The 25307-nt window shown below is 42.3% G+C and overlaps 1 protein-coding gene across 5 annotated transcripts in view; it reads left to right on the top strand.

Moving 5' to 3' along the window:
• Positions 1-25307, top strand: part of BABAM2 (BRISC and BRCA1 A complex member 2) — a 337614-nt gene that overhangs the window by 183953 nt on the left and 128354 nt on the right. For all 5 annotated transcript variants that reach the window (XR_007773757.1, XM_050948585.1, XM_050948586.1 and 2 more), the window contains exon 7: positions 1408-1517. Coding sequence is in view for 4 of the 5 variants with exons in the window: in XM_050948585.1 (XP_050804542.1) it covers positions 1408-1517 (110 nt within the window). In the remaining variant the exon portion in view is untranslated. The remainder of the gene's footprint in view (positions 1-1407; positions 1518-25307) is intronic.

Below are 25307 nucleotides of genomic sequence, written 5' to 3'. Positions count from 1 at the left end.
GAATTTTTGATCTATTTGAGCATTAACAATACTCATGTGGGATTTTAACTGTTCAATTTTGCCTTGCCGTTGTGCAGCCAATTAAAAGCATGTGTTCTCTGCTAATGTGAGCATGGTGTTTGACAAGGGTTTCTAGCATAAAAGAATTTGTGGTCCTGGAGATACCCTGAATATGAAAATGGTAAATGTACTCTATACCTTGCATCATGTGACAAATGCTTATCAATTAAAACAAGATCCTTTTGATCCTTAGACTCTACTGCTTAATCCGTTTTAATACTTCTGTTCATCTGATTAGTGTGACTTAGCAAGTTAATAGGGACAACACAGTTAATATTGCACTTAGACTTCAGGAGTGAAAGACGTTAATTGTCTCAAATTTTTACTAGCCATGAAAATATATGCAGTACTGGGGGGAGGTTTTGTGGACTGTGATCACTATTGTTGTGTTGTAGATCAGAACTATGCCACAGAGTGGAGAAATATCTGAAAAAACACTGTCAGCTCTTTCTTATTGTTTTGTGTAATATGGCCAGCCTGTTCTAAGGCCCTGCCACACTACAGTTTTTAACTGTCCATATTTTTCCTAAAGGGATGGAAGCAAATGCAGTTTATCAGAGAGCTAGGGTGAGACATAAATATGTTGAAAGACTACTTTATGGACAACGAATTGCCCTATGTTACTTGATGTCATTTAAGGTCACTACCACTTCCAGGTTATAAAATCACAGTTGGAAGTTAGTGCAGATAGGGCCTAAATTAGAGAGGGACACCTCAAAGATTGGTTTTGAAAGGGTAGCCTTAAATGCACACTCTAACTTGCACTGAGGCCAGGGCTGGGGCAGAGAATCAGGGAGCCATAGCCTACACCTTAATGTCACACACACACACCCACTCCCAAATCCCTGTCACCCTCAGCTCAAACAGAAGCTGAACACAACAGAGAATCAGGTCTATATACTTCAACAAAAGTTTATAAATGTAACATCTGGGTGTATAACTCAATGACCCAACAATATATGAAGATTCTTTGGTATTTTCATCAGTTGTTTATAACAATCCCTGGAATCTTAGAAATGAAATCTGTTTTTTACTAAAATGTTTATGCTCCAACACACTGAAAAGATGGTATGTTACTGTAAGGGGTTGCTTGTGAATGCTGGGCTAGCATCATTGATTTTCTTTTGATCCATTGAAGAAAAATGAGCACTGTGGAATTTGTTGTCAAAATATTAAAAAAAAATTAAGTGAAATTTACAAACAGATTTTTTTTAATTGTCAAATTGAGGCCCTTCAACCTTTGATGTCTCTTTTACCTACTCTGGGTATTTGACCCTCTTTGACCCCTTACTAGTAAGGTTCTGATTACTTTAAGTTTGATGTTACCTGCTTTTTCTTTGTATTCAGGATGTGAATGAAGATCCAGGAGAGGATGTTGCTCTTCTCTCAGTCAGTTTTGAAGATACAGAAGCTGCTCAGGTTTTCCCCAAGCTATATCTGTCCCCACGTATTGAACAGTAAGTAGAATAATTGTTGAGTATTCCAGTTCTTCTCAGAACTTTTAATTTTTACTCTGATTGTTTATGTAGGAAGTCTTTGGTAGGCCATGAAACCACTTTGGCTTTTAATTGACAAAAGCCATGACAATGATTACTGTAATTGGCTTTGACTGGAAAGGAGCAATTCAGTTATTCTTGCCCGTCCCATTTTGATGTGCCTCCCACTTATAGAGCTCAGCCACCATTGGCTAGACTGTTGTTGGGTCCACTGATCCCTGAAAATCAACCTACATTTTCCTGGAATGACTCGTACTGGAAGCGGCATCAGGTTCAGCTTAGCAGGCAGATTTCCCCCAGGGATGGGAGAGCTTTGTTTTTTAAGATTGTGTTTATATATTTATGTATGTGTAGGTGTGCACTGTGCCTGTGTGTGATTGATACATATTCTCTGAAGAGAGGCAGTTTGTACAATAGAAAAGGATACAGTTAAAAAGTTTTGAATCAATGTTTATTACAAGAGCTGTAAAGCTGTATTTGTTAACTGTGGTCAGGAATTTGCAGTCTCAGTAAGATGTTTTTCCGGGGGTGTGTCAGAATATTTGATTTTAAGGTTGTTGGACAACACCATTGGCACACAGACTTGCTAATAAACTAATTTTTACTCCTAAAATGGAAGGGGTCAGAGGGAAAAATCTATCTGCTTCCTAAATTAGATTTGGCTGCTTCCATTTTTGGAATTAATAATGTCCCAATGTTCCCCCTCCCCTTCAGTCCTTCAGTCTTGAAATATCTGCTTGAAAGTTTCATGAAAAGCACTTCAGGCTTACAAGTGACTTTCACTAGAGATACGTTGGAAAATCTTGTAGTGCAAGTCCTTATTTTGCACAGCACCTGACAAATTAAAGTTTCCCAAAAGAAAATCTTCATAGTTTGTTACCTTGAAGAAAGCCTCAAAGATTCATAATGCCCTTACAGAGGAATATTGAAAAGGCTTCTTAGTATGGGGAGGAGGTCTGGTTGCCTAACTATAGCTCTAGATTGCAGAATAAGGAACCAATGATAGTGGGGGAAGTGTTTGATATTAATAAATACACTTTAAAAGGAGAGCTCCTTTTTCACCTTCTTTTGTTTTGCCTTGTTAAGCATTTTACTTGGTTTATCTACATTACTACACAGAAGTAACTATATTAGACTTTTCAGTTACACAGAAGTCGAGTTAAAGCTAACATTGATTGAGAGCTTTTGTTTTTCTGGTCAATACTGAAATGACATTCCTTTCAACTGCTGAAAACACCTTGGGTGGAGTAGAAGAGATGGAAAAGTACTGACTACCATAGTTTTAGGGTAGCTCACTAATAATACATAGGGTTTGCAAAAGGGCATGACATTCTGATATTTAAACCAAAAAGGCATTGATATGGATAAGATGGATGACCAAGCAGATGTGTTAAAAAAATCCAAGATTAGTTCTGAGATAAAATCATAAGATTTACAAGGTATCTGGGAAGAAAAATATGTAGAAAATGTATATATTGCTTATTTTGAGTTTTCAAGTCTTTTTAGCATCTAATCTTATTTTAGAAAAGATTTTTGTTCTCTCCTGCATTTAACATTATTTATGGCTGTGTTGATTTCATTAGTGGCTCATTTTAAATGCAAGTCATTTTCTCTGATGAGCTTTGTGATAGTGAAAAGGTTAGCTCAGGTACCCTTGATTAGGGTAACAAGTTACATGCAGTCAGATTAGAGTAATTGATTATATGAACTGACTTCTTTTTTAATAAAAGCTGAATTAACCTGATTGTATCATTAAATGCATTTAATTTAATGAATTTAGGCAAGTTACATAATTTCTCTGGGCCTATTTATTTTTCTATAAACTGTTGTACTTAGTTACAGTGCTCCACAAGTGTGTTGTTAGGCTTAACTAATATATTCATTGAAGTTGTTTGTTGCCCTTAGGTGGGAGATTCAAATTAGTAGTAGTAATAATAGCATTGCTGGTACTTTTTTGGCCAGAATAATGCAGATAATGGTCAGTTACTTTACTTGGTAATTTCACTGTTCCTATCTCAAGTACAGGTGATGATATATTCGTCTACCATAAATTTCCTCTCTTCAGTGTGTAGGGAAGTAATAATGCAGAAAATCTGCAGGTTGAAGATGCATTAGTATCTTATCTCCTCCCCTCTCCTTGCCCCCTTCCCCCAGCCCCAGCTGCCTAGCTCTTACTATTCTTTTCTAGCAACTATGCAGGAGTTTTAGGTGATCGTATTTCCAATAGGGAAAACGGGACACCATGTGGGGCTGGCCCAAGGCCTCCCCTACCGTGAGGGCTGGTGCTGGCATCACTACTCTTCCCCTCCCTCCTGGCATGTTCCTCCGCACCCTACTTTTTTGACGAAAGTGGGCATTAGTCCCGTTTGCCAAGGAAGTCAGGTCAGCCAGGACAGGGCTTAAAAAAAGGACTGTCTCAGCCAAAACGGGACGTATGGTCAACCTAGTTTTGGAAACAGAAGGCATGTTGATGGAAAGGGAGAAGAGTTGGGGAAACAGCCTCTCAATTCAGCATGTTTCCCATTCAGAGTAATTGTTCCTGATTAACTCCTTGTGTGGACACTCTTGTTTTTGAGTGGAGTTATCCAGGAACAGATGTTGCACTTTAAAATCACACTATGCCGTAATCCCACTTCTTTGAGTGCTTGCTTATATTGATTCCAATTAGGTGTGCGTGCACTGAGTGCACGATTGTCAGAAGATTTTTACCCTAGCAACACTTGGTGGGTCGGCTGAGTGCCTCCTGGAGTGGCGCCTTTATGGCACCAGATATATGTCCCTACCGATCCAGCACCCTCTCAGTTCCTTCTTACTGCCCATTGAAACTGTGGAGCACGGCATAACTGATCTCCACTTCCCTAGCACTTTGCTCATTATACCTGTAGATAGTTGTTTTAGTGTAGTTGTAGTTAATAGTAGCTTTTGTAGTAAGTGTATATAGTAATTGGAAGTAAGGGGCTTCTCCTCTTCCCAGTACCGGGCCCATGCCTAGGTCTCTGGGTTTCAAACCCTGCTCGGCCTGCCTCAAGCCGATGCCTACAAGAGACTCCCACAACTCCTGTCTGAAGTGCCTAGGGGAATCCCATCAATCAGATAAGTGCTGCATTTGTAAGACATTCAAGCCTTAGACAAAAAAGGAGCGGGACTTTCGTTTGAAGCAGCTCCTCATGGAAACGGCACTTAGCCCAACGCTCTCTGCCCTGCACCGAGACCCGGCACCATCGGTCCGAAGTCGCCTGTAGATCTTCATTGAGGGCCAGATCTACCTCCTGGCACTGATACGACCGTTGGTCCTGGTCCAGATCGCAGTACCACTCAAGACTGCGGCACCAATCTCCATCCCCGCGTCGTGGGCCAACAACACATGACAGTGCAACCCAGCATGAGCGATCGGCTCCACCTTGGTCTTCCCACCCCAATTTGAGGTCATCCCAAGCAGAGAGTGGCTACCATGTCCATGATCAGGACGCGGACAGAGCTAGCCAATGTCACGACGAGGGCAGGATCTTGCTCAGGGACTCCCCACAATAGTCCTTTTGGACCCCTTGGGGATACCATCAGGCCCAAGGTGTTCTATTGGGAGCTTCTCGTTCTGCTCACTCAGAACCTCAGGTTCCGGAGGCCCCAAGGAGCTCGGAGGCAACAGCCCTACCCTCAGCTCAGGACCATGCCCCTAGCATGAAGGACCTAGGGCAGCCGGACCCCCCCACAGCAGGACTTGCTGCAGGACCCATTAGTCCTGGACATATCCTCCTTGTCCTCCCCATACGAGGTGGTGGCAGGCACATCCTCCTCTGCCCACCACCTATAGACCTCCATGTGCACCAAGACTTGCTTCGTAGGGTGGCACAAAACATGAACCTCCTGGTGGAGGAGATGGTGGAGATCAAGGATCCAGTGGTGGACATTTTATCTGCTGAGACCCTCACACATATAGCCTTGCTGTTTATTAGGCCCATCCAGGCTAATGCCAATACAATCTGGGAGTTTCCGGCGTCTATTCCTCCCACTGCCAGGAGGGTGGAGAGGAAGTACTTGGTCACCTCCAAAGACTGGGTATTTGTACATTCACCTCCAACCATGCTACCTCGTTATATAGTCCGTTAATGAGAGGAAAAGACACGGTCAACAATCTCCTGCTCCCAAATCCAAGGACGCTAGATGCCTGGATTTATTTGGGCACAAGATCTATTCGACTGGCCACCTACAATTTAGGGTGGCTAACCAGCAGGCCCTATTGAACCGTTATAATTATTATACCTGGAACTCGAAGGGGAAGTTCAAAGAGCTCATTCTTCAGGAGTCCAGGGAGAAGTTCGGGGCCTTGCTAGAGGAGGGCAAGAAAGTAGCCAGGACACCCTTGCGGGCTTCGATAGATGCGGCAGACTCGGTGGCTAGGACTCTAGCTTCAGGCGTAGCTATACACCATATCTTGTGGCTGCAGGTGTCCCGTCTTCCACCGGAGCCGCAACAAACAATTCGGGACCTGCCCTTTGATGGCCAGGGGCTATTTTCAGACAAAACTGACTCCAAAGTCTGAAGGATAACTAGGCCATCATGCGCTCATTGGGCATGCATACCCCGGTGATGCAACGTAGGCCCTTCCGACCCCAGCCACTGTACACGTACCCTAACCCCCAGCCGAGATAGGACTTTTCTAGAATATGCACCTGTGGTGGTAGGAGGAGGCAATCTGGTCCTCAGACAGGCCAGAACCAGGGCCCCCCCAAACCATCAGCAGGACCCAAACAAAACTCTTGAAGGTGTGCCTGAGGGCGGAGTACCAGTCTCCTTACAGGATCCTTCCCCACCTTTCACCAACCACCTCTCCTGTTTCCTCCCTGCGTGGTCCCGCATAACATCAGACCGCTGGGTCCTACATACAGTGGAAAGTGGATACCGACTTCAGTTTGTTTTGTCTCCCCCCTTCTCACCCTCCCTCCCCCATCTCTCTTCAGGGACCCCTCTCACAAGTTTTATTCTCTCCAGGGGCACTCCCTGGGCTCCCTATCGGACACCTTCCTGATGCCATGGAAAGACCATCTGCTCTACGCCTTTCCTCCATTCCCATTAGTCCACAAGGACCTTCTCAAATTGCGAAGAGACAAGGCCTGCTTAATCTTGATTGCCCCAGCGTGGCCCAGGCAACACTGGTACACCACTTTCCTCGATCTGTCGGTGACCACACCAATTCCACTCCCGTTGTGACCAGACCTGATCACTCAGGAGCAAAGCCGACTGTGTCATCCGGACCTGCAATCCTTCCATCTCACAGCATGAATGCTGCATGGCTAACTCAATCTGAGCTACATTGCTCCCACTCAGTGCAGCATGTACTTTTGGGTAGCAGAAAGCCCTCTACTAGGTCCACGTATTTGGCCAAGTGGAAGAGTTTCTCCTGCTGGTGTGCCCTGAGCAATACTGCCCCGCTGGAAGTGCCAGTACCGACCATCTTAGACTATCTCTTGTCCTTGAAACAGAATGCCTGGCAATTTCATCCATCAGAGTACACCAAGCAGCGATTTCGGCCTTCCACCCGAGCAAAAACGGGCACTCGGTTTTCTCGAATCCCATGGTCAGTAGGTTCCTCAGGGGATTGGAATGTCTGTACCCACAAATTCGGCATCCAGCCCCTACGTGGGATCTCAGCCTGGTCCTATCCAGACTCACGGGTGCCCTGTTCGAGCCGATGGCCACTTGCTCACTCCTGTACCTTTCTTAGAAAACAGCTTTCCCTGTTGCTATCACCTCAGCGAGACGTGTGTCGGAGCTTTGAGCCCTCACGTTGGACCCACAGTATACGGTGTTTCATAAGGATAAGGTACAGCTGCATCCACACCCTGCCTTCCTTCCTATGGTGGTGTCTACCTTCCATGTCAACCAAGACATCTTCCTTCCGGTCTTCTATCCGAAACCGCATGCTTATCGATGAGAACAACAGCTGCACTCCCTAGATGTATGCAGGGCCCTTGTCTTTTACATTGAATGAATGAAACCTTTTAGGAGGATGACCCAGCTGTTCATAGCTGTGGCAGACCGGATAAGGGGCCTTCTGGTCTCTACCCAATGCATCTGATCCTGGATCACATCATGCATCCGTGCATGCTATGACTTGGCTAATGTCTCAACTACGCACCTTGCCGCCCACTCTACTCGGGCTTAAGCTTCGTCCTCTGTCTTCCTGGCTCATGTACCCATACAGGAGATCTGTAGGGTAGCAACTTGGTCATTGGTATATACCTTTGCTTCCCACTATGCAGTAGTGCAGCAGTCCAGGGGTGATGCTGCATTTGGTTCAGCGGTCGTTCACTCCATGACATCTCACTCCGATCCCACCGCGTAGGTAAGGCTTGGGAGTCACCTAATTGGAACTGATATGAGCAAGCCCTCGAGGAAGAAGAGACGGTTACTCACCTTTTTAACTGTTGTTCTTTAAGATGTGTTGCTTATATCCATTCCAAACCCACCCTCCTTCCCCACTGTCAGAGTATCCAGCAAGAAGGAACTGAGGGGGCGCTGGGTTGGCAGGGGCATATACCTGGTGCCATAAGGGCGCCACTCCAGGGGGTGCCGCAGCCGACCCACCGAGTGTTGCTAGGTTAAAAATCTTCCGACGAACGTGCACGCGTCGCGCACACACCTAATTGGAATAGATATGAGCAACACATCTTGAAGAACAACAATTACAAAGGTAATCGTCTTTTCTTCAGTCAGAAAGTGTTAGAATAGATTAGATTATCCATTTCATTTATAAAATGCCATCAGCATGATATGTAGGCACCAGTAATCCATAGTATATAATTACTTTTCTGATCCATTTAGTAGTCATTTACAATAAATTACTCTTTCAAAGTAACTTACGCTCATTGTAATTTTTATTATCTTCCCTTGTTTCTTGAGGTAGATCTCTTCTTAGCATGTTTCGCTGCTTTTTAATTTAGGCTGCTGAATCTGCCTTCATTTTAAAAGCATCTTTTCTTATAATTTAGAAGTTTCGTGACCAGTAGTACCAGAAGTTTCCGGTACTCTCTGTTGAACTTGGCTTCTTTGCAAGGTTACATTGGAGTTCTCTGAATTCCCAAAAAATTGTCCTGACAGAGGTTCTGACACAGTTAAGATGTCATATGGGCTAAATGTCCATTGTTTGAAAACTGAAGTTTTTAACCAACAATATTTACTTCTTTGCATTTTTTGTTTTTCAAAACTACAAAATAACTTCAAGAAGTCCTGAGGATTATCTTAATGACTTGAGGCCATGACATGTTACATTGCGTTGTGCATTGCCACAAAAGTCTCCCGCTGCTGCTAAAGATTATAATTGAATATACCAAAACGGTTTAAGCAAATTAGCAAAACAGTTTGTATGCAGCAGTTTTTAAGGAGAGGTAATAGCAATTTTGGGAAGCATTTTGGGGAAATTATCAACATTTGCGGAAACAGAACAATGTTACAAAATGCCCCATTCCCACATAATTACAATGTAACTTTATTAATGCTGCCAACAGTAGCCCTGTTAGAGAGGAATATTAAATGAGCTATACATTCACACTTCATGAAAAAGGCTCATTCTGCTATGAATGTTTCCACTTTGGGAGCAAGTAAACCAGAACTCTGTTGTTATGAAACACGAAAGTTGGTCATATTTTCTGAGAGATTTTGTCACTATTAGGTCCTATCCTGACCATGACCATACTTTCTAACATGTATATTTACCCACAGATCATATCAGCAACTTGAGGCATAATACAATAGCCTGTAAATACGCTGTTTTTGCCTTGCACAGTTATTAAAATGTACATTGGTGTGTTTTATATGTGCATGGTAAACAAAATAATACTTGCATTACACATATCATCATAAGCTCTCAAAAGGATTAGCAAAACTGGGAAAATGTCCTCGTTTACAGAGTGGAAAGTAAGGCACAAAGAGATTGAGTAACTTGCCAAAAGGTCACACAGCAAGTCAGTAGCTAAGTAAAGAATACAACCCAGGGGCCTGATCCAGCTTGCATTCAAGGGGTGCAGGGTCAGGCCCAAGGATTTTGACGCCCATTCCTGTGCTGCTTACCACAGTAAGAAATCCTTGGAAGAAAAGATCTTGTCTGACATAAAAATGCTGAAAACTGGTTATTAGTTTTTCAAAATACCAACAGTCACTGACTGTATTAAAAGTAATTTGCTTAATTTATTTTATATACGTTTGAGTTTTGAAAAGCACTGTCTGCTTTACCTTAAACTTTTAAAGAAAATATTTTCAAATTTTAAACAAATTAAATCCAGGTTCAGACACTTGAATGAATTTTCTGCTTGAAGAGATTTTGTATGTTGTAAATAAGCATCATCACAATAATCTGTTAGTTGGCTTCAGTTAGCAGTCTCAGCCAACTGAGAATCTCTGTGGCCTGGTCTACACTACAAAGTTATGCCAGCATAGCTATGTTGACTAGAAGTGTGAAAAAATCATGCCCCAGGCTGACATAGCTATTCCAGCAAAACTTCCAGTGCAGACACAGTTGTGCTGACAGAAAAGGGGCTTCTCTGGGCATAAGTAGTGGTGAACTTCTGTTAAAGTGTAGAACTACTCCTTCTGTTGGCATATGCTGTGCCTATTGTAGGGAGCTATGCCAACATAGCTATTCCGGCATAGGCTCTGTAGTATAAACATGGCCTTTGTATCTGCATGAATCTTATCTACGCTAGCATTTTGGGGAAATCTTTCACTGTTGCAGTAGTACCTATGCTGTTCTGCTGGTGGTGGCAATAGTAGGAGTGCTCATGTAAACAGGGCTCAAGTGTGTTGTCTAACCATGCTTTAAGTAGGTCTAGATAACGTAGTAATAATTTATGAGCCTTGTCTACACTGGCATGCCCACTGTTGCTAGCACCACCATAGCTGCACAGGTGCTAGTGCAACAGTGGGAGATTTCCTTGAAAATGTAAGTGATGTAACTATAGAGAATGACTAGACTTTCCATTCCTCGAAGTGGACTTTCCAGGCCAGGTTTGGAGCCGGTTGGTGGTATGGTATCTGAGAAGTTTGTAGAGCTTCTGCCTGTACTGTACTTGTTCTATGTATGAATAGAGAATCTGTAGTACAGTCTCCAGAACTGTCAGTCCAACATCTTTTACTAGCACTGAATTTACTTATTTTCTTTCTAAGAATCTCTAAGAAAAAAGGGTTTATAATAGAAAACCTATCACGTCATTACGTTTCCTGCTACTATCAAAGTCACTAGAATCTAAGGGCTTGTGTACACTACAAAATTAAGTGGACTTAAGTCAATATACAGCCACCGCAGTAATTAAAGCGATGGTTCACGTCCACATTTGCTCCTTCTGTCGGTGGTGTGGGTCCCCTTCACCAGGTACACTATCCACTGACTGAAGTGGGGCATTGAAGGACACTGACAGCTGGAGCCCAGTAGCTTTGGGATTGACAACCTCAGCTGTCAGCCCTGCAGCTCACAGATGGCCCCCACCACTGACAGCTTCCCCAGCGCTGATAGCCCGAGTTGTCAGCACCAGGGCAGAGTGCCCAGCAGTGAGCCCTGCACTCAGCTGAAGGCTCGGGCTGTCAGCACCAGGGCGGTGGGGGACAGCTCCATCTCTCAGTCCCACTCAGGGCTGACAGCCAGCAGGCGATGTAAGTAAATGCAGCTTCTACCTGGGCACTATGTCGCCCTAACTACATTTACATAAGCGCTACACCTCTCAGGGGTTGCAGTTATTATGTTAGTGTAGTGGGGGAGCTGACTCTGTTGTGTAGACCAGGGCACAGTCAAAGAAAGTAGTGAGAGGTTGAAGAGCTACATTCTACAGGAGTGGATGGAAGCTGTTTCAGAGCTCCACAAGTTCATTGCAAGGTGACAGATATTTTGTAATTTTGTTTTATTTTTATTTTTTTTCCTTGTTAAAAGAAAATTAAAGTGACTTGGCTAGTCTTTTTCAGCATTTAAATAATAGGATATAATGGTGAAAATAATGTTGTTTCGCTAGTACTTGTGTTCCCTGGATTCACAGAAATAATCTTATAATAAATACTGTTGTCCTGAAGGGCTTTTCTTTGATAAATACACAAACCTGAGTATGCTAAGAAAACCAGCTGTCAGTAGAAGTTGTGTTTTGCTTTAATGGAGCAGGGTCCATGCTTTATCCTTTAGAGGCTGAAATGTTCCTTTTACTAGTCTGGGAGCAGGGCCAGAAGAGTTCTTCATGATTGAGGATGGAACTCTATATTCAGCAAGTTTTCAACACCACTGAACTTTTTTAATATTCCCCTGGCCATTAAGAAAAGAAGAGGAGCATGGTCTCAGCTTTAGATTTCTAACAGCCCCATGTATTTTTCAACAAAACAACTTGGGAAGAAAATTAAACTCGTGTGTGTATTTGCCCTAGAATAGAGTAATTATGGAAGCATAATGTTATGTAAATGGAAACAACCCCTGAGCAATTAGTAATATTTAGATGTTTCCATCTATCTGTTTTTATACAAGTATGTTGAGAAGAGAGGGGTGCTTGAGTGGATTAGATTTGACAGCATCTAATTTAGAACTATCACTAATCTGGTTGCTTATTAAAATAAGTTGATGATTTCTGCCTGGTTCCTTGTGGACAGGAAATCAAGTCACTAAAACACCACCCTAGTTTTTACTGATTGGCTGCCTTACTGGCGGTCTCAGTAGAGAGATAGGAACTGAATGGGTCATAGAGATTGACTTGCTTTCTTGTCCCCTGTAATTGATCTCTCCAGGTCAAACCGAAGGCATTTTGGTATGGTATGAAATGGCAAAAGCTTGCATTGCCAGTGCCTGTGTAGCAGCTGTTCTGAGGGGATCCTATGTACTCAAAAACTGTAAAACTGCCACCTTTTCATCATTTCTAAATGTGCTTTCAAAAAGGAAAGAGAATCCAATCAGCATGAAAATAATAAATATTCAGTTTAATGTTTGTGATTAACCCCTTCGGCTCGTTTTTTTTTTTTAAGTTTAATGCTATTGTGTTAAATTAGAGCTCTTCTCCCCTTATAAAACTTTCTTCCTACAGTACTTCTCTGAATTTACTATACATATCTGCCCATGAGACTGTATCTAATGTTTGTGTACTGGGTACAGCATTAGTTGTTGTTGTGTATTGGAAATGAGAGTACAGAGTAGTATACTAGAAATGTAAAGAACAGAGCTTACCAGAAATGCAGTTGCCCAAGGACATAAATTTATTTGATAGTTTTACTGTCCCAGCACGAACAGATGAACTAAACTGCTACCTGTCCTTGACAGCTGTTGTGATGAATGGAACAGAACTGGATAATAGGTGCTAAAGGTCTAATCTTCTCAAGATGCACACCTGCAACTCCCATCAGTGCTAATAGGGAGGCAGTATGATTTCAGACAAGCGATTAGAAAAGGAGAGTTGGAGTCTGGTCTCCTTGATTCTGATGCCAGCTCTGTCACTGACTTGCTGTGTGTGCTCATGGACAAGTAGCTTAATTTTCTCTTTCTCAGTTAATTAATCTATACAGGGTGTATGATAACACCTGTCTCACAGGGATGTTGTGAAAATTATTGTTTGTATAGTTAGGTGCTGAGAGATCCTTAGAGGAAAGGCACCGTAAAATGCTTATTATGATTTATTAGAACTATGGACATATTTCAAAGGTGAATAAACTATGATTTTAGATCTCAAATTCATAATCTTAGGAAGATTAATGTATAGGCTAAATCTCATTTACTTGTAATGTAAGTTTTTTAATTTAAAGTAATGATGGAATAACATTATCTCAGATGCTTATATTCTGTATAATTTCTTCATGTTTATTGTGGCAATTAATTTACATGCCTATCCTATTATTCTTTAAGACTCATCACTGTAGTCTCTAAGTCAGAGGTGGGCAACCCATGGCCCCTGGGCCACATCCAGCCCATGGGACTGTCCAGCCTGGCCCTTGAGCTCCTGGCCGGGGAGGCTAGACCCTGGCCCCTCCCCTGCTGTCCCCAATTCCCTGCAGCCACACCTCTGGGCAGGAAGCGCGGCAGGCTCCGACCAAGTGGTGCGGCTGCCAGACATGCTGCTCTGAGTGACATGGTAAGGGGGCCGGGGCAGGGGGTTGGATAAGGGATGGGGAGTTCTGCAAGTGGGGACAGTCAGGGGACAGGAAATGGGGGGGTTGGATAGAGGGTGGAGTACTGGGGGGGGCAGTTAGGGGCAAGGGGTCCTGGGAGGGGGTGGTCAGGGGACAAGGAGCAAGGGGGTTGGATGGGTTGGGTGGTCTGAGTGGGGCACTCAGGAGATGAGAAGTGGGAGGGGGCAGATAGGGGACAGGGGACAGGCTGTTTAGGGAGGCACAGCCTTCCCTACCTGGCCCTCCATACTGTTTTGCAACCCCAATGTGGCCCTCAGGCCAAAAAGTTTGCCCGCCCCTGCCTTAAGTGCTGCTAGATGCCTACCCTATTTCCTTCAGTCTTCTCTACTGAAACTGACACAGGACAATTAGTAAAATAGAATATGAAGGACATAAGACTTCATTGCTAACAAATTTAATGTCCAAGGCAATTTATTGAGGGACTGAAGAGAGATAAATTATGACTGTGTGCTGAAACTGAAGTTAACGAGGCAAGTGGTAAATAATTAAGTGACAAGTGAGAGACATAAAGAAATCCTTGCATTTGACAGTAAACTGTAATGGTAAGAATTAATGCTACATTTTTACCCTAAAAATTGTTTTAACAAAAGTGCAGTAGGTAATAAAAACATTCTACAATCTTGCATTAGAGCACTTTCCTTCTACGAGTCTCATACCAATAGTGACTGTTCTTTGTAAGTTTTAAATTTATTTGAGAGTGTGTACTGATGGAATTGACACGCAACATCTGTTCAGAAGCCCATTAACACAAGTTCTTCCTACCGTTTCAAAAGTCCTTCTCTGCATGACTTTTTGGTAACAGGGTTACATCTAATGGACTTCTTAGCTGCATAATAGATTCCTAGAAGGCAGAGATGGAAATAATGCATTAGATTTTTCAGATCATCACCTGGAGGCCAGTGCAGGATTGTTTCCCATAGTCCATATTCTGGTGTTTTGTCCAGTCTAGTTTTAAAATTATATCTTACAGTAGAGTTTCCACTACTACCTTGGAGAGACTTTTTCTGCAGCCAGTTCTCTGGATATAATAGAGGCAGTCTTGACTGAGCTCAGCACTTTTGAGGTTCATGTAGAATTACTTGAGTTGAAACTGAGTGGATAATGTGGAGTCTACAACCTCTTCTGTAGAGAGTAAAGGACCAGCAAAAGCTAGTGAAAACACTACCTAAATCTGGTAGCTGATAGGAAAATCAAGTTCTTAGAAAAGAAGATTCTAAACAGACATGTGAAAGGTTGGGGAATTCCCCTTTCCTAGCCTTAGGACGCTTCTATTTGATTTCATTTATAGAGGATCCCAGCCCAGAATCTTTTTATTGAAAGTTAAACAATAAACATTAAATGGAGCCAGTTCTAATGGCAAAGGGCCTGAAGAGTCTCTTCTGAGCAGGTAAGGATGGAGTTGAATTCCTTAATAGTGCTTTAATATTGCACACTTATTGTCAGATATTTTTGATTGTGAGAATTTTTAAGTTGATCTTTGTTAAGAAATAGAGCTCTTTCGAGAGTAGACTGCACAGGCCCACTGGTAGGAAATTTGAAATGTTTATAAGACAGAGCTGTGAAGAAGAGGCTGATGATTAAATTATATTTTTATGAGGCATGAGGTTTTATTGTAGTTTCAAATCTATGGTTCTTACACTATGACTTGTGGACCATCAGTAATACAGAGAATACTTCTTGGTAGTCCACAGAATCAACATTTTGAAACCAGAGCTGATTGCCTGTTGGGGAGAATGTCCATGAAATGACCTCTCTTTTATGAAGAGGTCTGCAGAAAGGAAACATTTGAGAGCCATTTCTTTTCTCAAGTTACAGTGATGTTACTTTATCAGCAATAAACATCATCTATCTTTCTTTCTTTCTTTCTTTCTTTCTTTCTTTCTTTCTTTCTTTCTTTCTTTCTTTCAAGTGACTGTCAGCTTCCAAAATATGGGCATATCATACTGATTGGCATTATATGTGACTCTTATTGCTACTGAGTATTTATATTAAGGTATTAAAATTAATTATCTTAATGTGTGTGGCTGGATGTTGGAAATCTTGTAATTTGTGCTATCTCATGGGATTTTACAAGAGTTTATTAGATTTTATTCTTTTATTCACATGTGTCGACGTGCGGACTCACCCCTGCTGCGCCTCCTGCTGGTTGTCGTCGAGAATTAGCTCACTGCCAGACAGAAGCGCCCTCTGCAGGCCAGTGATCTGCCTGTCCTCTGGCCCTGTGCCTCTCTCTGGACCCCAGTGCCCCTTTAGCTCAGGTTCTGCCCCCTGGCAGTACCCCACCGATCTGGGTCTCCCCTCCCTGGGGAACCTGCAATCCACTATCTCCACTTTGCCTCAGTTTTGGCTACTTCTCATTCTCCGTCTAGCCCCTGTTCACTGGGGCAGACTGCAGTATCAGCCACTCATCAATGGCAGGGAGGGTTTGGACCTGCTGCCTTGGCCTACTTCTGGGCTGCCCTCTGCAACCCCCAATACCCCTTGGCCTTCTGCTGGGCTGCAGCCTGGGGCTTTCCAGGCTAGAGCTCCCTGGCTCCTCTGCCTTTCCCCAACCCTGCTTCACTCAGGTATCCTGTCTCTATCTCCCTGCAGCCAGGCCCATCTCCCTCTGCAGGCAGAGGAAGGCTGACTGGGCTTCTGGCTCACCGCCTCTTACAGGGCCCGACTAGGCCTGACTGGGACCTGGGCACAGCTGAGCCTGCTTTCCCCCAATCAGCCCAAGGTTCTTGACCCAGCCACCGCCCTCTCCTGGGCTGTTTTAAGCTCTGAAGGGCAGGAGCTTGTAACCACCCCGCTACAACATGGTTTAAGTATTTATATGACAACAATGGTGTCTGAACTGACTGGGTTTGTAGTGTATGATCTTTCCCACCCTTTGCCTTCGTTGATATGTTAATATGTTATTTCTCTTAGAATGCTAATGTTGTGCCTCAAGCTTTTGCAGGGGGTTGTGAAAGCTGGCAGGTTATTATATAGATTGTTTAAAGGTAAAAGGTATGTATGCGTGTCTGTTTAGGTATTACTGCATGCGTTGTTGGGTTTTCACCATAGAGCTGCAGCATTGGAGATGTGATGTAAAATTTCATAAGTAAGAAGTTAGAAATAAAATGTGAAAGAAACATGATTTTAAAATACATCATATTTCCCTCATCCTTTTGACAATTGTGGAATGATCTACCTAAATTCAAGAAGCTTAAACAAATTTTATGTCTGATCTAGATAAAACTCTTTCCATCTAGATATTAACTTTTTCATACAGATTCATTTTTCTTGCAGTATAGCCTAATAAAATATGATTAGGGCATTAGTTTCCTTGTATGTTGGTTGTGTTATCATGAGTGTATGCTTTGTTATACTATACTATATTTAATTATTATAATCTCCCTTTTTACGTAGTCACTTCTAAATATTTTATTTTACAATGAGTTTCCCTAAAAATACCATCCTCTATCATTCTTATTCCTTATGTCTTAGCTCCTTAGGATAAAAGTGGCAGAACTCCTTCAGCCCTTAATGAATTTTGCGCTCTGAGGACAATGGTAATTGAAGAGGGCACAGGCCAGTTTCCTTCCATCAAGCACCACTCCCCAGAGGGGATTCTTTTCAGTTCTTTCTTGACTTTGTTTGGTGGAAAAGCTTCCAATATGTTACTTTGCAGCTCCAGCTCTTCACACCTGTACCATCTTAGGATGGGATTTTCAAAAGATCTCAGCATTGGTCTTAGTTTGCTTCATAGAAGACAATAGTAAAACTCCCATTGAAGACATCAGTAGAAGTAGCATTAAGCCAACACCAAGTACTTCCATCCTACTTTTCATTACTAATCCCTTCTTTGCTGTTGGTTCCGTAATGGTTGTCTAAGTTGTGTGGTCTTTGCTTTGGCATATAAGTACATTTTTGTAGTGCATTCATACTTATTTTTCCCTTTCCTTAATACTTACTTTCTTGGCTTTTTTGGTGCCTGTCTTGACCTTGGTTACATTGGTTTCTTGTTGTGGCAAACTCATGCCTGTGTTAAGGCACACCAGTGCCTTGTTTCAGAGGCTTTGGTGCATCAAGGTCTGCCCCATATTCCAGCATGTTGTAATGTTTCTTTTGGTGTCACACATTGTATCTTCCTTTCTAGTACATTTTTGAAGGAGAAAGGAAGGCTTTTCAGCAGCTTCAATCTGTGTCAGTACGGTAGAACTATGTCTGCAACAGATGATCATGTGTGTTGTGTTGTCTGCCTAGGAGTTAATCATGATGCGTATGGAGTGCCATATTTGCTTGTAGTTATCACCTCCTACACTAAAGTAGGGATCACTCTGGACTGCTCTTCCTGGAAGTTCAGCCCCAGACTTCCTGGAGTGCTTTGCAGCAGAAGCCTGTTTTTTGTGGTTTTAGATTGTGAGCAAGGCCGGGATTGGGGGGATAGAGACAGGTGTCACTATGAGAGGAATAGAATCTTGTCAGAAACTGTTCTGTGTAATGGGCGAAGACTGAATGTCTGTTCAGTGGAGGTTGAAAGGCACCAATAGCTGCCAAGTGCACCCACACAGAGCTGAGAGATAGTCCCAATGTTTTTAGAAAGAGGAGGCAGTCCAGAATAGAAGGAATCTCAGCACCCAACAATGCTGGCACCAGGCAAAAAATTGTTTCCATTTTGATGTGTAGCACAGCCTTATGGAACTTTTCCTAGTATTGAAGGATGGATGGATAGATTGTACTGCCTCCAAGCATGACTTTTCTAGATCAGTTGTCCATCCAAACACCACTGTTAGATGGAGGGATGCTGGTTTGGGGTGTTCAAACTTGCCTCAGTCCTGAGTCAACAAATTTGGAAATTGCTGAATATGGATGCGTGAGCATGCAGACATCTGAAGAATGCCAGGGAACCAGAACTGCCTGGGCCACCTGGGACAAACAGGATCAGATGCACCTTCTTGTTGGATCTTCCTCAGAACTCAATGTAAGAGAGAAATGGGCAGAATCATTGTATTCCTGTATCATGTACTCATGTACATCAGTGGTCCCAACCATTTAACTAGGAATGCACCTTTCTGGAGCTGCTCTGGAGGACTATGTTGGGTATTTTTTGTTCTCTTGACATGCAAAGAGACCCCAAGATGGGAATCATCACTTCAGAAAGATGTTCCATTCCACCAAAACATATAATTACCATTCGTGGTCTGTGGAGAAGTACCTGCTAAGGCTGCCTGATAATGTTCTGTGTACCCCTGAGAAGCATATCGCCAAGAGGGTGATCTGGTGGTGAATACACAACTTCCAGAGACTGACTACTTCTATGCAAAGTGGGATGGACCTTGCTTCCCCGTTTGTTGATGTAGTAAACTGCTGTTGACCAATGTGACTTGGGCATACAAGGTCTGAATAAATGGTAGGAATTTGCAGGCTTCATATACTGCATGCAGCTCCATAAAGTGGCTGGCATTGGTAATTAGTCATTGTGTCAAGGATTGGCGAAGGGGGGACAAAGGGAATCCTCATCCATACCATTTCCTTGTTCTCCCACCAGGAGAGAGAAGTCCAAACTCTGTGGGGTAGTGAGATAAGTGTGTGCAGACTGTGCTTGTCTGGTGCATAAACTGTCAGTAACTAAGCCTGTGGACATCAAAGGCAAAGTCTTGCGAATGATATCACATATGTACAAGAGGCCTTGTGACCCAGGAGGATGAGACAAGATTGGACTATCATCTGGGGGCTCAGCCAAAGCTGAGTGGTGAGATCCTTTGTAGGTAGGAATCTATCTTGAGGAAGGTATACCTTGCCACTGACTGAGTCTAAGGTTGCGCCAATAAAGTCTATAATCTATGTGGGAACTAAAGTGAACTTTTCCAAATTGATTTGCAGCCCTAAAGAGTATAGGAGACTGAATCAGAGCAGGGTTGTTGCCCATACTTCCTGATGAGATTTTTCCTGTAAATAACCAGTTGTCAAGGTAAGGGGAACACTGAAAAGCCCTAATGGCAGAGGTTGGCTGCGACTATTGATAGCACCTTTTTGAATATGTCGGTGCTATCAAAAGGCCAAAGCGGAGCACTCTGAATTGGTAGTGATCTAGGCCAACGGTGAATCTCAGGCATCTCTTATGTGCAGGGTCGATGTCTATGTGGAAATGAGCACCCTTTAAATTGAGAGCTGTGAACCAATCACCCTTATTCAGAGAGATGATTATAGAGGCCAGGGTGAGCATTCTCAACCTCAAGCAGATATCTGAGATCTAGTATGGGCTTTCAGTATCCTCTCTTTTTTGGGGATAAGGAAATATCTTGAATAAAAGCCTCTTCTCCTATGCTAAAGAGGTATCAGTTTATGGTACCAAGGACAGTCCTCCTCCTTTGGTTAGGGCTGTTTTTGGGGTATTCTTGCCATTGAGTGCCAGAAAATGGTACTGTGCTCTTTGTGAGCTCCTGACATTCCTGTACCAGAGAGCAGAGCCTCACCTGACTTAGAGGGTGTCGGAGAGGAGGCCATTTTTTTGAACAAGGCCTTGGAGGGGGATTTCTTCTGAGAATGTTTGTTCTTACCCTCCTTGTGCCTTTGTTTGGAGGAATCCTTTGCTGAATGACCCTGGAGCCTGACCACCACCATATCAGAGAGGTACATCTCGCATCTCTGCCCAGTGAATATGACAGTTTGATGGGCCAGGAACAGACTGGGACCTCACAGCACTCTACATTAGGTATCTTCAGAGCCTCTACTCACAGGTTTGATGGGTTCATCTTGGAAAGGACTGGCAGATGCTGCACTAAGTGGGAATATGAGCTTCCCTGAGGCAGTAGAGGCATTTGTTTTGGTCATCAATGATTAGAAGGGGACAGGGGACACAATTTTTGAATCCTGGAATGCTAAGCATACTAGGTAAACCTACTGGTCGGGATGGGTGGACACCTGCAAACTCTTAACTGCTAAAAATACTCGAACTCTAACAACTATATAAACAGGTTTAAAAAGCTGTTTACAGATGACTGCAGGTTTAAAGAAGAACACTAGCTAACACTGTGGACAATGAAGGGGTTCCATCTCAGACCATGGGCAGTAGAAGGGAACTAGAGAGGCAGTCGGTCTGAACTGCCCCTTATGCACTTGGTTTGGAGCATGATAAGAAGGGCACAAGAATGGACCAACAACACTGCTAGCAAAAATCTTCCAACCTCAGGTGCATGGAGCACATTCACACTAGAGTGGAATACACATAGGGACCCTCACTTGAAGAAGAAAAATATCCTTGTGCTGTGTAAGAGGCCAATGGGATCACAATTTATCTACTGCATACAGGCACCATTATATCTACCTTACCATGAAATGGGAATGATAGAAAAATAGAAAGTACACAAAAGGCTTACCAAAAAGGCAACATGACCTAAAGAAATTACTAATTCAAAATGTTAGAGAAACCATTAGTTTTTGGAAAAGAAGAGAGTGGATTTAAACAGAGGATGGGACACGTCAATGAGGCATACAACCTTCTGAAAGGAATGGTGATGATAAATGCTACAAGCTGTTTGAGCTATTATCAAATGTAAGAACGAAGGGGGATGGACTTAAGCTAAGAACAGGGCAGCTACAGGAAGAAGTTAGGCAGAATTTCTTTGCATGCAGTACTTAACATATGGAATAAACTGTACCATAGCAGCACAAGGGAACAATTAGTATAAACTGTTCTGGAAATAACTTGGACAAATATCAAGAAGGAGAAAAAATTGTGGGATACATCTGCTAATTCAGAGGAGAGTAGGGGCCTTGAAGGGTTTCCTGCCTCCTTGTGTCCTTACATGCCCCACATTTCTACTTGTATGCTTCTAATGCCCAGCATATAGGCTGTTTAAGGTCAGGAAAACACTTCAGTAGCACAGCTGCCTCCAGCAAGACAGTGCTTGACATCAGTAAGCCACACAGAAGAGCAAAGCCCTTTTATTGGCTTAAACAGAAAATATCTGCAAGCACAATTGTTTCGCTCTATTTGTACAGATTTTTCCACTTTAAAGTTTGTGTTACTCTGGTTCTAACACTACTTTACTCACTGAAAATTGTTGTAAAAGTGTGTGTTTCCTGCTGGTGTATTACCAGTTTAGTTCTGGAACCTGAAACAAGCTCTTTGTTTAGCTAAAAAAGGCAACAAATATGAATCCATGCTTTCTTCTCTAGAAATCACAGTTATCCTCCAGATGAATTTATTTCTGTTTGGATAAAAAGCATAGACACATTTTGAATGCACATGTTAAATGTCATGTTCACACGAGGCCTGTGATATTAATTCCATGACATTCTATGCTGGCACATATGTATTTTTTCCAAAATACTGGTATGCCAATTACATGGTTTCTGAGAATATGGAACCACTGAAATAAAAGACTTTAGAATATCACTACTTTTAGGTAAATACCTTAAATAAGAGTTTACTAAACTTTCCTCAGCTGGGGGCCCTACTGACCTCTTGTTGCTAATCTAAGGATCATACCTAATTTGCACAAATGGAGCAGACAGCAGCAACCCTCATCTCCCGTACAGAACTGTGGTGAGAGAGAACTACAGACCCAAGTATGTTATACTTCATCTTTACTGAGGAGAATGCTGCTCAGATCTTTCTTGCTTAGGTAATCTTTGTGGTCACGGTAGAATAATGATAGGGCAGTTGCAAGCAACATTGTAAAAAAATCAGTGAAATAGTTCTAGCCCACGGAACTACCTTACACTATCAATTTCTTTGCTATTACTCAGAAAAGTCTGTTTTTTACCTACCTGGAAATAAATTGTAAGAAGAAAAAAAGTCAGAGTTCATAGACATGCTCACTAGAAAGTAAAGTTGATATTCTGATCATGGAGTTTAAATTTTGAACTAGTACTCAAAAATACAACCAATGTTCTATACTCAATATTCAAAATACACTCTCCAAAACATTGCCAAATATATTCCAAATGGCACATTTATGTATACAATAGGCCCTCTTTACTCTAAACTCCATTAGAGAGAAAGTCCATGTGTAATGAATTAGAATGAGAGTCGAAAATTAGTTTCACTGCATTGAATGTGAAGATTGCAATTCTGGTATGAGTGGAGCTTCCAATTACAGTGATGTTCTGTGAACAAAATGACTTGACTATAAGAACTTCACTGTATTCAGAAAATAAGCCACATACTCGGAGAATGCAAAACCAGTGAGAGTAAAGTGCATTCTGTAAGGGAAGATGATATCTGCAATACTGGGTTTGGAGTTATACCAAGAATAGAAAAACATGGGGAGTGAATTAGAAATCTTGTGTTCCATACATTTTGAATACATTTCCATATCTATATTTATTACAGTCACTGTGAAGACATACTTTTAATTAGTTAATTTTTAACCATTGTTATTCATTTCAGTAATTAATGCCTGGTTAGAAAAGATATACAGTAAAGGCTCAAGTTTTAACAAGAACAAAAAAATTGATGCATCCGATGAAGTGGGCTGTAGCCCACAAAAGCTTATGCTCAAATAAATGTGTTAGTCTCTAAGGTGCCACAAGTACTCCTGTTCTTTTTACGGATACAGACTAACACGGCTGCTGCTCTGAAAAAAAATTGATGTTCCAGTCATACTATAGTTGCAGTAATGCACTTACATTTAAGGGATATAAATTAGTAAATCTCAGGGAGACTCATTTTAAAATTGGTTATAGTCAGCAATTTTGACACACTTTTCTTCCAGCAGCAGGGATGTTTGGTTCCCACAGATAGATTGTTTTTGGCGGGTTGGCATGCTTTATTGCTGCTTCATTGTGATTTCCCAGCTACTCCTTTTTTTTTTTTTTTTTTAAGAAATGTTATACAAATATATGTAATGCACTAAATTGAAATAAACGAACTTTGATACCTAGTTTCAAGCTAAATTTTTCTTTATATGCTGTATTTGAATCAGAAACTTATCCTTACGTTATAAGCAAATTCCAACAAACTCAGGTAGGAATGATGCAATGGGAAGGAAATTTTAAAAGCAAAAAAGGAGTTAAGAAGAGCTGGCAGTTTCTAAAAGAAACTATTAAACACACAACAACAAACTATTCTGATGCTGAGGAAAGACAGGAAGAAAAGTGGAAGACCAATATGGCTGCATCAATCAGGAGCTGTTTAATGACCTGAGAATCAAAAAGGAATTGAACAAAAAGTGGAAATAAGGAAAAATTGCTAAGGAGGGATATAAAAGAATAGCACAAGCATATAGGGACAAAATCAGAAATGCTAAGGTACAAAATAAGTTCCAATTAGCAAAGGACATAAAAGGAAATAAGAGGGTCTATAAATAAATCAGAAGTAAGAGCAAAATGAAAGAAAGTGTAGGTCCATTACTTGATGGGGAAGGAAAGCAAATCATTGATGATAGACAGATGGCCGAAGCATTTGATGTCTATATTGCTGTAGTCTTCACTGAAAGGGAAAATCGTGAAAAACTGCTTAACGAAATTTATATTAGCAACAAGTGGGAAGAAACTCAGGCCAAAATAGGGAAAGAATGGGTTAAAGAGTATTTAGATATTTAGATGTACTGAAGTCAGCAAGGTCTGATGAAATTCACCCAAGACTACATAAGGAACTAGCTGAAGTATTCTTTTCGAGAACTCATGGAGGAAGGATAAGATCCCAGAGGCCTGGAGAAGAGGGGCAAACATAGTACTTAACTTTAAAAAGTGGAACAAAGAGCAGTTACCTGGAAAGATACTGGAACAAATTATTGAACAATCAGTTTGTAAGCACTGTGATACAGCATGGCCAGAGGGCAGCAGGAGAGGGTTAGAAGGGAACCTTATTCCCTGTAAGGGGAAGAAAGTTTGCTATAGATTAACTAGAGCACCTGATGCCAATTAGAGCACCTGCAGCCAGTCACATAATAAAAACCCATGCTTCAATCAGACAGTGTGGGAGTTGGAGCAGAAAATTGGTGTTGAAGCAGAGGACAATTTGGAGAAGTGCTGAAGTGGGCTAAGAAGTCCTGGAGCCTAGGTAAGAGGTACCTGGCTTGTGCAGAGGGATGGCAGGAAGCCCCCCACAAGCTGAAGGGCAGGAGAGGGAAGTCGCCCAGGGGAAGGAAGTGTCAGTTCAAGTGGTTCACCACTATCCTCAGGGCCCCTGGGCTGGGACCTGGAGTAGAGGGTGGGCCCAGGTCCATCCCTCTCCACTCCCCTCCTCTAGGACACTAGTGGGGCAATTAATATTCCAATTTAGGGGCAAGAAGTGGCGCTCTGAACCCCGCTCCTCCCCCCAAAGAAGAGAAAGCACGAGACCCATCATAATAGTGCCGGCAATTTGCCACAGCACCTACAGGAATATAAAGTGATAAGTAATAGCACACATGGTTTGTCAAGAACAAGTCATGCCAACCAATTTCATTTCCTTGACAGGCTTGAGGAAAGAGGTGAAGCAGTAGACATGATATATCTTGATTTTAGTAAGGCTTTTGACATAGTCCCAAATGACATTCTCCCATAAACACACTAGGGGAATATGGTCTATATGAAACTATTATAAGGTAGGCATACGACTGTTTGAAAAACCACAATCAAAGAGTAGCTATCAATAGTTGGCTGTCAAACTGGGAGGACATACTTTTCCCTGAGTCCGCTTTGTTCCCCATG

The sequence above is a fragment of the Gopherus flavomarginatus genome, chromosome 4, assembly GCF_025201925.1.
Source record: "Gopherus flavomarginatus isolate rGopFla2 chromosome 4, rGopFla2.mat.asm, whole genome shotgun sequence".
NCBI lineage: Eukaryota > Metazoa > Chordata > Testudines > Testudinidae > Gopherus > Gopherus flavomarginatus.
This window is presented reverse-complemented; position numbering and strand designations above follow the sequence as displayed.